Source organism: Lemur catta, chromosome 6 (assembly GCF_020740605.2).
Source record: "Lemur catta isolate mLemCat1 chromosome 6, mLemCat1.pri, whole genome shotgun sequence".
Lineage (NCBI taxonomy): Eukaryota > Metazoa > Chordata > Mammalia > Primates > Lemuridae > Lemur > Lemur catta.
This window is the reverse complement of record NC_059133.1, coordinates 48,631,421-48,646,997: the sequence shown is the minus strand read 5'-3', so window position 1 is coordinate 48,646,997 and position 15,577 is coordinate 48,631,421. Positions and strand designations below refer to the sequence as shown.

The 15,577-nt window shown below is 40.7% G+C and overlaps 2 protein-coding genes and 1 pseudogene across 2 annotated transcripts; 1 reads left to right on the top strand and 2 right to left on the bottom strand.

Moving 5' to 3' along the window:
- Positions 1-202: 202 nt before the first annotated feature.
- On the bottom strand, positions 203-751 carry LOC123640535 (putative uncharacterized protein encoded by LINC01465; the record flags this gene model as incomplete). Its single annotated transcript, XM_045555154.1, has 1 exon — positions 203-751. A coding segment is annotated over one exon (549 nt), but the record flags the coding sequence as incomplete, so codon positions are not given.
- Positions 752-944: 193 nt separating this feature from the next.
- LOC123640664 lies at positions 945-1,761 on the top strand. The gene has a single exon (XM_045555242.1). It carries the CDS (start codon positions 1,041-1,043, stop codon positions 1,356-1,358), a length of 318 nt encoding a protein of 105 aa, XP_045411198.1. The 5' UTR covers positions 945-1,040; the 3' UTR covers positions 1,359-1,761.
- A 12,245-nt stretch (positions 1,762-14,006) lies between these two features.
- LOC123639572 lies at positions 14,007-15,301 on the bottom strand (annotated as a pseudogene).
- Between the last annotated feature and the right edge of the window lie 276 nt (positions 15,302-15,577).

Genomic DNA, 15,577 nt, shown 5'->3' with positions numbered 1-15,577 from the left:
CGGACTGAGGGCATGGCCCGCGGCCTCAGCACTTCAGTGACGTGGAATCGGGGTCCCCCCTTGCGGGGCTGATTTCTAGTGGCACATCGGAGCCCGCCCAGACGGGGAAAGGGGACGCCTCCTCTGTCCCGGATGTAAGATGGCGGCGCGGGGGGCGGCCTGGTGGGGCGGTCACGTGGTGGGGAGTAGCGCGCGAGCCTCTTTAAGTGATCTCTATGGTTCGCCCGGACGCACTGGAGCAGCGGAGCGCGAGACGGGTCGTGTGTCCGCGCGCGCCGAGGCGCCGCCGTCGCCACCCAGCCTGCCGCCCGGCCGGTTTCAGTTTTCCAGGGTTTTTGTTTACTCTGTTCGCCTCCTGCAGAGCTGTACGGGATTCCCCTGAAGGATGCTGGGGAATGGGTGGCCTGGGGACTGCCCGGCTCTGCCTTGGTTTCTTCCTCGCGGTGCCGGCGCCGGTGGCCGCCCTTGCGGAATGCACCCCGGCGTTCGCCCGCGCGGATAGCGGGCTGGGCGGCGGGTGCGGCCGCGGGGCGGGGGCCTGGCCCGGCCGCCGCCCAGCCCCCGCCTCGGGCTGCGGGCGAGGAGGGGCGCGGGCAGCGCAGCCCCGAGGCGAGTCCGGAGCTCCTGGCGGGCGAAGCGCGGGAGCGCTGCTCGCTGCCTCTCGGGGTCCGTCCAGCTTCCGATGGCGTCTCATTGCGCTCTTGCCGCCCCTTGCTGCCTTTAAGCGGCCCAGGGGACGAGCCCCCTCGGGGTAGTGGAGGGAGCGGCTGTCCCCGCAGGACCCCTCCACCCCCTTTCTCTTCGGAGCGGTCGCTGGCGTGGAGAGCGCCGACCCCGGCCTCCCCGGCGCCGCCTCTGCTCCCGGGGCTCGGGCGCGCCGGGAGCTGGCGAGCCGCGCGGCGCTGGGCGGGGTCTCCGGGCGCGGCGGGGAAGGCGAAGGAAGAGAAGGGGCGCGGGCCGACGGCGGCGGCGGCGGAAGGACGGAGGAGCGCCGGCGCCGCTTCGCTGCCCTCCGCGTGGTCCCGTGCCTCCCCGACACCATGGCCCTGGCTGAGGTAGTAGTTTGTGCTGTTGGTCGGGTTGTGACATTGCCCGCTGTGGAGATAACTGCGCAAGCTACTGCCTTGCTAGTGCTGGTGATGCTCAGCGCCGCGGAGGACAATGGCTGGGAATCCCCTTTGTTTTCCGGGGCGCGGGGGCCCGGGGACAGCCCGGAGCCCCGGCGCCGGGTCAGCCCGGCCGCCTCGGAAACCGTTAGTTTTACGTTTTCCTGGAAGAAGGAATTGCGGGGAGAGGGGTGGACCGCGATGCATTTTAACGCTTGGGAAAGAGCTAAGCCATTGGATTCGCTCTCTTGAAGGAGTGGAATTGTGTAAGATACGGACATAACTTCACCGTAAATAATTTTAACGTTTCATTCAGTAGTTAATGCAAATGTAGTTTGCACCTGTTTTACTTCAGTCTTTAGCTGTGGGTCAGAGGGGAATGAAATAGCATTTTCGTGCAGAAATAGCATTCTAGGGGCACAATAGTAAACCCAGTAATTAAAGTTTATGCCTTCATATTTTAGATCTGGTTTTTTTTGATACGCTCTGGCAATAAAATTTAAGAGTGTCTTTAAAAATGTAAACCTAAAACAATGTAAAGTTTCTATTTAAACTTGGCGACTCCTTAAATGAAAAGATTGAATCTATAGTTAATTGCACTATGCAGATTTTTTAATGTAAGAGGTAAAAAAAATAAAACATGTGCTGTGAGTGATTTTGGTTTTGTTTTTTCTTTTTAGTTTAACTTGGATGCTCAAATAAATTCTGCTGATGCGGTGGGTTGGTTTGGGGTCTTTTTGGCGTTTGATCCTTATGTGGTGCTTATATCATTGAGTTTTTGTATGGGGGGGGGGAGAATCTAGGCGTTTAAACTACGGTTTCTAGATACTATGAGTTGAAAATCTAAAAACACCCATTTTGATTCATAAGGGACCACTACTCCTAATGGGAAAGTACAGTTTTCATAGAGAAGATGTGGTTTGGATAACTAAGGAAATTACTTGGTGTTCTAAATACCCTGGAGTCTGTGTGGAAAAGAAGATGCTTGTATTTAGAGAAATAGGTGGTCAGTTTTAGTACTTTTCTTTAAAAACTGGCCTGTATTTGAGTCACGTGGAATAAGTAGCTTTGAATATAATGTAATCAAACAATTTTATGTGGTTTTTGATGTTCAGTTGGAAAAAATTAGGCAATTCTCAAAACCAATAAAATTTCTTGTCCCCTTAGTAGGAGTTTGATGCTTTTGTAATTCAAAAGTGATCTAATAAGTGTACCTTGATTAGGTTTTGGTTTAGCCTTGAGAGTAACCTTACTTAATCTGATCTCGTCAGAATGGAGCCACCCCTGTAGGAAGGACAGTGAAGAACGTTAACTTGAATCTTAAAATGCAGAAAATACGTGATTGTTGGCTGTTTAAGTTTGCTTTTCTTGATAGCAAAGTGCAAAGTAAACTCAAGATTTTATTAAGTAAGTGCCTGTTTTCTTAAATAATGAAAACCTCTGGGTTGCTTAGTTAAATCTTGATCTATGAAGAAACTAGTAAAATTCTGATTGTACTGTAATTTCACTTTTCAAAACACTTCATTCAACTAACCAAAGTAATTGTTCAACTGACTTGGACTATTATTTTTATGGGGAATCAACAGTTGTTAATCTGCATCCTAAAGTATTACAAATTCTGCTGGTAATTTATTGAAGTTTAAATGGATGGGCAAACCAGAAATTCTCAATGTCCTTTTATCTTGTGTTTTTATAGTAAATTTCATCCACAACTATGTATTGCCCACATAGTGGTAACATTTTTGAGTTGCTGGATGTAAAGGTACTTCTGTATGTTTTTCTTGTTCACTAAGTTGCAAGAGAAAACGTTTGCAAGAGCTGACGTTTTAGTCTCATATTTCTGCTCTAATCTCCAATTTTAAAAATGAATCAGCTTTTTACTTTTACATTTATCCACACATCATTGAAAATTACCGAGTGAGCATTTTTATTGTTGACAGTTTGCTACAAGATGAATATGCTTTATCAAATACACAGCTTTCCAATCTTAGTATTTATTGACATTTACTTGGTGCAATTAACTTTTTGTTAAAGGTCTACTGTCAAGCATTTAAGCAATTTGTAGTTGCAAAAAGCCACTGATGAGAAGGAATAAGGCAGTATTTTGAGTGGCCTTCTCAATAAGTACCTACTGGACCAAAGGAAAGCTGGATTATGGTAATGACATTTTAATAAATGCCATCCTCAATTGGAAATGGAGAAAATGTTATGGTATACAGGACATAGGAGAAGATTCTTGAGGAATACAGTTTTGCTTCATGCTTCAAAGTTCCTGATTGTTAATCTTACATATAAACACTTCCTTTATAAGCTGCTTTAAAATAAAATTACCTTTTGGCAGACTGACCAGCAAGGGTACACTCAAGACATTTTGTCTTATAAAGTAGCCCCAAAAGGATTCTTGGCAGAGGCACCTGACAGCAGAAATTAGCTCTTCGGTGTATAAGATCAAGGCACCAAGAAGGCTGAGATTTCTTCATAACTGCACATTGTCTCCCTCTATTGTTTATTATACCGCACCCCTCCCCCCTCCCCCCCCCCCCGTGGTAAAGAATACTGACCAAGGAGATACTATTACTACATTTCTGTTCCCACTGAGCAATCCCTTCTGTAATTTCTACAACAAAAGGCACGTAAGACAATCATCTTCAAAAATGGATTAGGCCAAATGGGTAATAACCAAAAGATTTATGACCATTGTCATAAAATCTGAAAAGCCATTGGTGTCTCTGATAACTAGATAATTAAGCAAAAATATTAAAATTACCTGTATGATTGTCTAATGAAGTTCATTAAGTGTTTTTGTTAGATTATCACTGGTGGGTACCACAGGGAAAGCAAAATAATTGTACTGCTAGGTCATTGCCCCAAAGGAAAACACAGGAAAGATATTACATGAAGTGTTTTAAGAATAAAAATGTGGTCAGGTGAGAAAAGTATTAATGACCTACTTCACTTTTGAGACCTGGCAGAAAAGTGGGTGAAAGAGCTAAAGGGAGAGAACTATGGAGCACTTAGAATAGTATAGTAGTTTAAAGAGTTCTGGTTATGTTTGTTGCCTGGGATCTTGGAGATGAGCAATACGATTGGCAGTTGATAGTGATATTCTAGGTGGCTTACATTTTAATCCTGTATTATCTCCTAATATGCTAGGGATGTCATCTGAATTTAAGAGAAATATTTCTAGTTTGATGTGGAATATAGTGTTTTCTTATCTCAAGAGTTACATATATCTTTTGGTTAAATTTCCATTTTACCATTACCTTTCTTTAAAAGTTCTATTTTGTTCAGATGTAATGGAATTGTGCCTATACAAAATTTCCGGCGACTGAATTTGTGAATAGGATCTTTTAAGACATACTATTGACACCCAACAGTCTAATTTTAGTCCTTTAGTAATATCAAATATGAACAAAATCTAAGATATGAGCCTTGTGTTGGTTTTAAGGATGAGTTCCAAGTTCTTTCTGCTTATTCTATTAATATGTCAAGCAACACTTTCTAAAACTATACCATATCCTCTGAGTCTGGTTTCAAATTCCATTAGTTCCATTATAATTGAGAGTATTTTATCATGGAGGTCAGGGTTTCTCAAAAGGCCAAATAGTGTCAAATGTCACAGAAAAGTGAAATAAATTAAGGACTAAAAAGTGTCCACAGACAATTTAGATCATTCATGTAGTTGTAATACTCTTTTCTATTATAAAGAAAAATCTCTTAACTGCTTCCTGGTTGAGTAATAAAAAATTACGGGTGTTTCATCTCACTTAGAACATAACTACCAGAAAAGTATGAAGATTCTGAGGTTTCTATTTTAATATGCTGCATACAGAAAAGCGTTATATAGTTACAGGGCATGGGCTAGTTTTAGTCATAGCAACAACACTGAGTTAATATTACCATAAAGGTGGCAGAAAGAGCTGACTAACCTCTAAAAACAAGTACTTAAGCAAGTGAAAGTATGTTTTCCTGTTTTTTAAAACAAATTTACATACTATTTAATAAGACTTTAGGTGAATTGTCAAAATAAGAATCCTGTCTGCCTTTAATTTCTTTCTTAGTTAATGAAACTCGTGCAGAATGAATATGTTCCAAATAAATCCATTCATTCATTTTATTTAACAAATATATTACCTATTATATGCCAGGCAGAAAGGATATACAGTACATAAACAAAAGTCTCCATGTTAATGGAATTCATATTCTAATAGGAATACATATCTCTAAAATAATAATTATGAACCTATAGTGAGAACAATTTCTGGACCACCTGACATTTTCAAACCTGAGTTCCACTCGAGCACCTACTTTAGAGCCCTTGCTCCAGAACTAATATTGGTATTGTGGTTGTGTATGTATGTATGTATTGATTGACAGTGTCTCACTCTGTTGCCCAGGCTAGAGTGCAGTGGCATCATCACAGCTCACTGCAACCTCCAACACCTGGGCTCAAGCAAACCTCCTGCCTCAGCCTCCCGAGTAGCTGGGACTACAGGCACCCACCTCACCTGGCTAATTTTTCTTTTTTTTTTTGTAGAGACAGGGGTCTAGCTTTTGCTCAGGCTGGTCTTGAACCCCTGGCCTCAAGCAATCCTCTGGCCTTGGCCTCCCAAAGTGCTGGGATTACAGGTGTGAGCCACCATGCCCGGCCCACTTCTTTGAACTCTTACAATGTTTAGAATATACATCACAAAATCTGATCCGTGGCTATGCTCAGTCTTTAGATTTCTCCACAAGGTAGTCAGGCATCTGCTACAATATTCACTACGAGCTCTTAAATGTCTTACGGTTCCACTAACAAGTACTTCTTGCTGTGTCATCCTCAGTTTGAGACATGGAAGGCAGCTCTGGGGGGACTAAACTATTATTTTTTTAAAATTCAAGTACAATATCACAAAATTCAATGGGAAAATGTCTTTTTTCTTTTTAAAAACATAACCACAGGCCGGGCTTGGTGTTAAAACCATTAAGTAAAATACTGATAAAGAAGTATTTAATTCATAGATCAGGCTAACAACACCTGAACCCACTGATCAACCATAGCATTACAGTAACAGAGACAACTGGATATTCTGTGCCTCCTGAGGTGATGCCATAGAAGCAGAGAACACCATCTTGAAGTTAAAATAATTGAACTTAGACTGTCTTCAAGCTGCTAGATCTGACTACCAGTTTATAAGAAATTTAAGATACAGAGGAACATGTTAAATCACAGGGGTGCAAGTAGCAGAATCCACACTGTAAATTCTATAGGATAAATGATCTGATCTAAGAAAAAAATAAATAAATTACAAGGGAAAAAGGGAAGGAAAATTTATAAATTGAAATGAACCTAATTTGTCAGTTAACTGCAATGTGTAGACTTTGTTTGGATCCTGATTTGATCAAAGCCAACTACAAAATATTTATGAGACACTTGGAGAAGTTTAAATAATATTTGAAGTTAAAGAATTATTATCATTATTATTATTAGCTTAGAGACAGGGTCTTACTCTGTTGCCCAGGCTGGTATTGAACTCCTGGCCTTAAGCCATCTTCCTGCTTTGGCCTCCCAAAGTGCTGGGATTACAGGTGTGAGCACAGCCCCAGCCAAAAATTGTTGACTTTTGACAATGGTGTCGTGGTTGTATTTTTTTTTAATTCTTATCTTTTAGGATATGCATACTGAAGAATTTACCAATGATTTATGCACTTTGCTTCGTGCTTCAAGTAATTCATGGGGCTGGGGGCATGTACATGGATGGAGTACGCATGAAAGAAGCTTGACATTGTGTTGGTATTTGTTGATACTGGGTGATGGGTATGTGGGGGTTCTTTATACTGTTCTACTTTTGTGTACATTTTGAATGTCCCATAATAAAAACTAAAAACAACAAACGAGAAAGATTCCAGTGGCTGTGAAAGAACCAAAGGGAAATGGAAACACAGAGAAAACCATATAAAGGTCAGTAAGTTGTTGGTTACTGTTCTTCGGGTATCCTCCCAGACCTTTTTGAAATATTACTTTGAACTGTCTGTCACAGGATCAGTCCATTTTCCTTATAATCCAGATCAAATGTATTGACTAATACAGTGGAAGTTTCACATGTGCCCACAAGGATACCATTGTTTATATATATCTATTATTATTAAAACTAAGAATTAATAAGGGATGTGTTTAGAATTTGTACTAAGTACTTCATACATATAATGTACTTGCTTTAATGTTACCCTATTAAACTTAATAATTTTCCATTTTAAATATTGATATGTTGCTGGTTCTATAGTCTTTTTTCTAGAAGTATGCCTTATTAGCATACTTTCTAAAAAAATTCTTGAACAACTATTCTAAGCTAAGTCAATTTACTGAAAAAAATTTGTTTTGGCTTTAACTGCTTTCGATAAGCTTAGTTCTGTTTTTCCTTTTTTTTGCCTTCTTGTTTATTGTATTATTCTTCTTGTTTAATTGAAACTTTGACCAACATCTCCCCATTATCCCCATCCCCCAAGCCCCTGGTAACCACCATTCTCCTCTCTGCTTCTCTGAGTTTGACATTTTTAGATTCCACATATAAGTGAGACCATGTAGTATTTGTCCTTCCATGCCTGGTTTATTTCACTTAGCATAATGTTCTCCAGGTTCATCTATTAATCTGTTGTTGAAAATGACAAAAGTTTGCCCTTTTAAATGATCAACTGTAATAACTGTTCTGGCAATTTATTAGATTTTTGTGTTTCTACTTAATGATTTCTTAATTTTTTTTCTTAACCATCACTGTCTGTGTGTTTTATTTATACAGAATACAGAACACAGTGTTTTCATTAATATATGTTAACTCTTAGAACAATTCATTGTTCCTCTATATATACACCACTATTATTAACTTAATAATCTAAATATTTAACTGAGTCCTAGTCTTGCTTTGAATACATTAGCACACTGCAAAAATATCACCAAAAATTTGCTGTGGATCAGAAAAAACAATGGCTTTGCATTTCACTAAGCATAGAAATTATGTTATTAAATGCCATACATATGCACTTGTGTATAAATAATAATATAGAAGAAAAAAACTAATTGAAACATCACAGATGTAAGGGAGTTCCTTTAAATTTAGAAATATTGTCATTATTAGTTTTTATTTCAAAGTATACATCATAATGGCTCCTTCATTTAGTACCTCTTACTCTGGATATACTTAGTAAACCACTATCTGGACTCATTAGTTAGACTTTGAACTTAGATGTGACTTTATATACTACATACATGGACATTTTCTGTTGTTATTAACCCTGGGACTTCAGTTGTCTCACAGAAAAATTAACGATAATTGCTATTTTATAGATGTTAGAACTAATACCTTTGTATTCTCTGCTGACTATCCATGAGCTCTATGGAGTTTATTATGCTGGAATTAATTAAATATTCCTTAAACTCTTTCTGATTGTGTTTCATGACCTTCTCCCTCGTTAAGAGGAATCAGGACCACACCACTCTTCCCATGGTTTGGCATTCTCTAAGAGTCAAGTCAGACCATGAGCAGGGTTCCAAGACACAGAAAGGTCCTTTACCACTCCCAGGAAATCAGAAAACAAAAACAAAACCAGAACATGTTATCTCAAAAGTTAGTATGAAAGTTCCAAAATGACTTGTAGGCATTGTGGTCCAAGGTCCATCTTTTTTTCCTTTATCATGTCTATCATCTCCCTCTTTTCTTTTTTTCTATTAAAGAATAATTTTTATATCTTTTTATGTGATTGGTAAAAATAACATTTCTCTTCTCCAAAAATCATTGTCAGTTGGATGTGTAAAGGTGGTTGTGATGAAAAAACAGGTCTTATGTATTTTTTTAATGTAAGAAAAGGTAAGCAAGAAAAATGTGGTGGTCTTATCGGTACATATGTGGTCCGTGCACTGTGAAGCTTTTGGAAGGAGTTGATGAAATGCATGCAGTTCAGCTAGGCTAAGTGGAAAGTCATGTTGGAGAACAGATGGAATTTTGAAGTGCTAAGAGAATGAGTTAATGAAACTGGGGCCATAAAATTGCTAGAAAGAATGTAGGCTAATTTCTTCCAGAATTTAGGAGCTCTGGGAATAGAAAAGCCAGAAGAGCAAGAACAGAAAGAAAGCAAATTGAACATCAGAGCTGTACCTCTGGATGAGCTCTGGGAAAAGGGTAGGTTTTTAGGAAAGATGAAAAAAGGACCTGTGATGGATCATTGATTTAACAATTGTTTATTAGTGTATTTATTAGATATCAAAATGACTAAGAAATAGTTCTTGCCCTTGAGGAGCTTTTCTATTTGAGGAAATAGACATGTACATAAATAACTGAAAACAGAATAAAACAAGTGTTATATAGATCTCCATTCAGCAACTTACCATAGGAATGCAGAACATTGAGCAATCAGTTTCAACTAAGGGGTTCAGCACAGGAAACATGAGGAATAAGCATGTTTTCAATATGACGAGAATGAAGGAATGGGCATTTCTGGATATAAGAACACCAGGAGAAAAGTCATGTACCCAGAGAAGGGAATGGACTGTTAAGGAGGAGGAAGTAGACTAACATAGGTGTTATATAGGAATCTGGAGGCCCGAGGGACCACAGTGGTGTAGACAAAGAGGCTGGAAATACAGAAATGGGCTAGTTCATGTGTGACCTGCAAGACTAAGGAGTTTTGATTGTTCTCTAAGAATAAGAGGGTCATGATTTTTAAACAACCGATCCTAAGCTTTCCTTTCTCTCCTTTCTTTTTCCCTTTTCCAACTGTGGTGGTTTAATAACATGTCTGCACAATCTTTGACACTTTTTTCAGTAAAAAATAATTAGTCTGTGTTCTCTTTCCTTGAACCTAAGTGGCCTTTATGACTACCTCAATAAATAGAATATGACAGAAATGACACTATGTGACTTCCGAGGCAGAGTCATGAAAGGTGGTACAGCCTGCTCCTCTCCCCTTCCCTCTCTCCCTCCCTCCCCTTCCCCCATCTCTCCACGTCCACCTCTCCGTGCTTTTGGAGCTCACGTTCTTTTCTCATGGAGAGTTATCATTTTTTAAGGGATATAATGCAATGTAGAAGCCTATGCTAAAATCTGTCCCTGCTTCTTTCTATGTTATGGGGCCATCTGTTGAAGCTTTGGAGTCTAGGTCAAACGAATGTGTTGTCTCCTCCATCATTTTTGTACAGGACTCTAATTAAAATGAATGTCAATAGCAATGTTGAAGGGGAAAACCTAGAAAGGAGAGGATTTTTGAAGGATAGGGGACCGGAAAAGCAGAGGACAATTTTGCTTGAATTGTTTTGCCTTGAAAAATAAATTTGTTCATGTAATTCTGTGAGCCAGTTGACATATGTATATAAATACACATTTCTTTATTTAACCATTATTATCATTCTGCGTTCCCTCCTCCGCTCCACCAGCCCAATGTCCTGGCTACCATGAAAGTAAGATAAGTTAGAGAAACCCCTTATTTTGAAGGCTGGTTCCAACAACAATTTGGTGCTATACACTTTGTAGGGCCTGGGGACATTGCCATACCTTAGGGAAAGTTTTTGCATGATCTTAAGCCATGTCTCTTAATGCAATGATATGCATTCTTAGATTTGAAAATAATACCGAGTTCTCGGGAAAACTGAACTCCATCAATAATAACATCTTTCCATAAACTAAAAATTTGTAAAGCCTTAATAAAAAGGAAACCATCTAACTTTAAGAATGAATTTATTACTAAGTGAATTTAATTCACAAGAGGAATTTTCTCTAATATTTAGGCTGTTGTTGGTTTTGGCTTTGTTTGTTTTTAATTAACACTTTTAGTTGTTTGGTTTGATCAAATATTGAATTTGAGTTCAAAGATACATCTCCTCTGAGGATGCAGTTTAAAGAGGCCAAGTAAATAATAGAAAATCATAGTTTCCAAGTTTCACAGAACAATGTTCTCCAGTCGTTCCATGGCAAGCAGCATGTGTGGCTTTTTCAATGTTCTACAAAATTCAGCTACTCCCTCTTACACACACACAAAATATGTGCTCTAATTTTTGTCTTTTTTCTCCTTCTGTTTTGCTCAATTTCTTCATTTCTTTCTTCTTGTTTGCTTAGTTTCTTCATTTCTTCTTAAGTCATACACAACTACCTTTGAGAAGTGATGTGGCATCAGTGATAGACTCAGAATTACATCCTGCTGACTCATTATGGGACCGTAGACAAGTCACTATTCAGGAAATTGGGGGTGTTAATGACTGAGGAGGTGTGGACAAAACCTGGTGACTTCAGGACCTCAGCCTACATATTTCCATTGCCACCACTTACCTTATAGATATTCGATAATTCTGCAGTGAGTTATTCTGTGCACGAGGCAAGGGCTTGAGAGTGAGGCAGCCAGGGAGTTATTTCCTCTCTCTGCTACTTAATAACTGTGTGACCGCAGGTGAATTTCTTAATCTCATTTATCCTCAATTTCTTGTTTGTAATACCTACCATGAGAGGTTGTTCTAAGGATCACAAATAATATATCTAAAGTGCCCAGTAAAGTCCTGGGCACAGGAATGTGTTCCACAATGGTAGTAGCTACTTGAAGTAGTCTAAAAGTTCTCTTTCAAATGCTGAATACACCCATATAATCTCACTCTTAATCTCTCTCTCTCTCTCTCTCTCACACACACACACACACACACACACACACACACACACACACACACACGCATGCACAGGTCCACCTGACCATTTTAAAAGTGGTCAGTTGCCAGTTTAAAGGAATATTTAGGAAATGGCTCAGTAAAAGATAAAAAGCAGAAATGTATTATTTTCTTAAAAAATTATTCTTTGGTAATTTTAACTCCATCTCCCGTGCCTAATTGTGATGTCAACATTGTCATAAACAGCAACCAATCCAAATCTTCTTCTTTTTTTTTTTTTTGAGACAGAGTCTCAACTCTGTTGCCCGGGCTAGAGTGCCGTGGCGTCAGCCTAGCTCACAGTAACCTCAAACTCCTGGGCTCAAGAAATCCTTCTGTCTCAGCCTCCTGAGTAGCTGGGACTACAGGCATGCGCCACCATGCCCAGCTAATTTTTTCTATATATTTTTAGCTGTCCAGATCATTTCTTTCTATTTTCAGTAGAGATGGGGGGGATCTCGCTCTTTCTCAGGCTGGTCTCGAACTCCTGACCTCGAGCGATCCACTCGCCTCAGCCTCCCAGAGTGCTAGGATTACAGGAGTAAGCCACCATGCCCAGCCCAATCCAAGTCTTAATTGATGAAGTCTATCCAGTATGGGACTTGAGTACCCCTCCTTGCTTGCTAGCAATTGCAGCAGCAATTGTATAACATTGCTTGGATGGACAAATAAATGGTTGGGAGTCACTTTGCATGACTATAGTTCTACAGAAACTATAAAACTGACCCAGACAAATGGTTAAAGTCCCCTGGGACTGTTTATCTATCTGTTGCCCCATGATTAGAGCACCAGATCCTCTTGTCTTCCACTGAGAACCGGGCAGCACTGGTACGAGGAGTGGCATGCTGATATTAATAGTATGCTGTAGCCCCTGCAGGAGGGACTCTGTCTTCACTGAAGTATACAGTATTGCTATTGTGGCAAAGGCCTTTTTACTCAAAAGCAATAAATCTTCTGTTGTTTAAATGACAGATGGTTAGGACTGTTACTTCTGTTTCCAGCAAACCCATAAGAGCAAAAACAAACAAATGACTGGCATTTGAAGTTCTTGGTTTTTAAGAATACTAGGGAAAAAATGAAAATAATGTAGTTTCATCAAGGTTATACAGTATTTGCAGTCAACAGAACAATGGGGTGCCCAATGACATTCATATGCTAATTCTCAAAACCTATGAATATGTTAGGTTACCTAGCAAAGGAGAATTAAGGTTGCAGATGGAATTAAGGTTGTTTATTAGCCGACTTTAAGATTATCCAGGTGAGCCCAATATAATCACAGTGGAAGAGAGAGGCAGCAGAGTCAGCGTCAGAGAAGGATATATGACTACACAAACAAGGATAGAGTGAGGCGATGTGAGGACTCCACTTGCTGCTGCTGGCTTTGAAGATGAAGGAAGGAGCCATGAGCCAAGGGATGCAAGCAGCCTCTATAACGGCCTGTTAACCACCCGGCAGCAGAGCTCCACCTACCCTCACTCCCTCCACCCTGCAAGCCACCCCACCCCCCCACCCCTCCCCCATGCAGGTGGAAAAATTGTCTTCCATGAAACTGGTCCTTGGTGCGAGAAAGGTTGGGGACCACTGCTATAGAAGCTGGAAAAGTCAAGGAAACAATTCTCCCCCAGAGCCTCCAGAAGCTCTGTTGACACCTTGATATTAGCCCAGTGAGACCCATTTTGGACTTCTGACCTCCAGAACTATAAGACAATACATTTGTGTTGTTTTAAGCCATTAAGTTTGTCATTAGTTGTTACAGCAGCAGTAGAAAACTAATATAGCATTTAACTATGAACAGCTACATATCTAAAATTGATTAACCCAAATTTCATCTCTTTGCTCTCTTTCCAAGACAGGTGCTATTAAGGAGTGAAATGACAAAGCAAAAAGCAAAGCAGAGGAAAGGGCAAGAAGAGAACATGGCTGGCTGGCTGTCAATTACAGTGATCTCTATTCAATTCCTATCTTAATATTGATCACGTGCCCTGCCTTAGACCACAGGGATTCTTTCCCCTATTACCTGTCTTCATGTTACCTCCCCTTCTCTTCCGTTTTGTTCTTTGCTTACTGCGATCACCTTCTTCCTCATTTTTCTCTTCTTCCATTTCCCCAGCTGTTTTCTCTCCTGATCTTCCCCCTTCACTAGGAAAGATTGGAGCTAACGGTTGTCCAGACTAGAAGAAAATGCACATTCCTACCAACTCCCTCCCTTCTCACCACACCTACGTAGTTGTAGAGGAAGAATTTTTATTTTTATTTTTTTTAGAGTCCAGTGCCTTTTAGTTTTGTCTCCGATGCCATGAATTCATAAGGAATAGTTTCCAGCAGCTCGGGCTCCTTTCCGTTGCTTCTCACAAAGTGTCCTGCTCTGGGTGGAGCAGGCTGGCGCTTCAGCTGAACCCAGGCACCTTTCTCTTTGGCTTCCTTCTTTTTCTGATTATTTTCCTTCACACGTTTCAGGAAGCTGTCTGGGCTCTCAGAGTGCTTAATATGCGCAATACGCACATTAATCCTCTTGGCAAGAATCTTGCCCTTAACTTGTTTGTTTACAACAATTCCAACAGCATGCTGGGTAACATTGTAGACTCCTCCAGTTTTGCCACAGTAACATTTGTGGGGCATGCCTTTTTGAACAGTACCCATTCCCTTGATGTCTACAATATCACCTTTCTTGTAGATTCGCATGTATGTGGCCAAGGAACAACTCCATGTTTTCTAAAAGGCCTAGAGAACGAGTATCGGGGGCCTCTCCTCTTTCCCTTTGTGTTCGCCATTTTGGAGAATTATTGGAAGATGGCGGCTCCGGCTCAGAAGAATCTTGAATGAAAGCCAGCAAAGGACAACAGGAGTAGATAACAAAAGAAGCCTTTGAAAACAGTCAGGATAGAAAGTCACAGGAAGGGTGACAGACAGGAGATGCCACCTTGGCTCGTTGACATAGCTGCCACCGTTTTCCTTAGGGAAGTTATTCCGATGCACTATTCACCAGAGCTGAGTTTAAATATTGTTCCCAGGCACTTGGTAGTAGGACACCCCTCTGTTTCTCTGAATAGTTCACTGCTTACTTAGAGCTCTTGGCAGAATTTAGAACACAGAGTTAAGTAATCTGAGTGCACCTAGCCGCATCACCGTCTGTGATCTGTACACAGTTTGAGGTACACTGTAAGACAGTGAGATATTTATCGCGACTCTGCTGTATGTCTGGCAATGCCTCAGACACACAGGTAGTGGTGGTGAGTATCAAGCAGCAGGGCCAGTGAGCTGCCTTCTGGTAGGGAATGATCTTTCTGGTATTGTTATAAGCACAGCATATAAGCCACCTGCTGGAGGTGTTGTCTTAAAGACAGAGCTCATCTAATTTAGACAAGAACAACAAAGTCAAAATTCCTCCCCCTGAAGGCCCCTGTGACTCTGTGTGCCTCCCAAGAGGACAATAACCTCTTCCCTTGGAGTCAGGCAGGTACTTTTGAAACATGAGGAATGACCACTCCCTTGTTTCAGTTCTCTCTGCCGCCTTGGATGTGATCTCCCAGGCATGCCAAATAATGCCTTGATATCATTTCGACCTGTGTTGTCATTTTACAAGCTTTATCAGATGACTTCGTATGGATGGGACCAAATCTTTAGAGGGATGATACAACAACTTGAACAGCCTGTCATGTTCTAGGCGTGCTCCCTGTCAGGGCTACGTTTTCATTCATTAGAGATGGAGAGGGAGGTTTAAAGTGTCTCATTCTAATTACCTATGTTGCTGTAGCTTGCTAACTGGTCTCCTTGGCTTCTGTCTTTCCCTTCTCCAGTCCTGCCCATGAAC

Excerpts from the sequence above, each read along its gene's own strand:
- LOC123640664 (XM_045555242.1), top strand. The coding sequence starts at position 1,041 with ATGGCCCTGGCTGAGGTAGTAGTTTGTGCTGTTGGTCGGGTTGTGACA.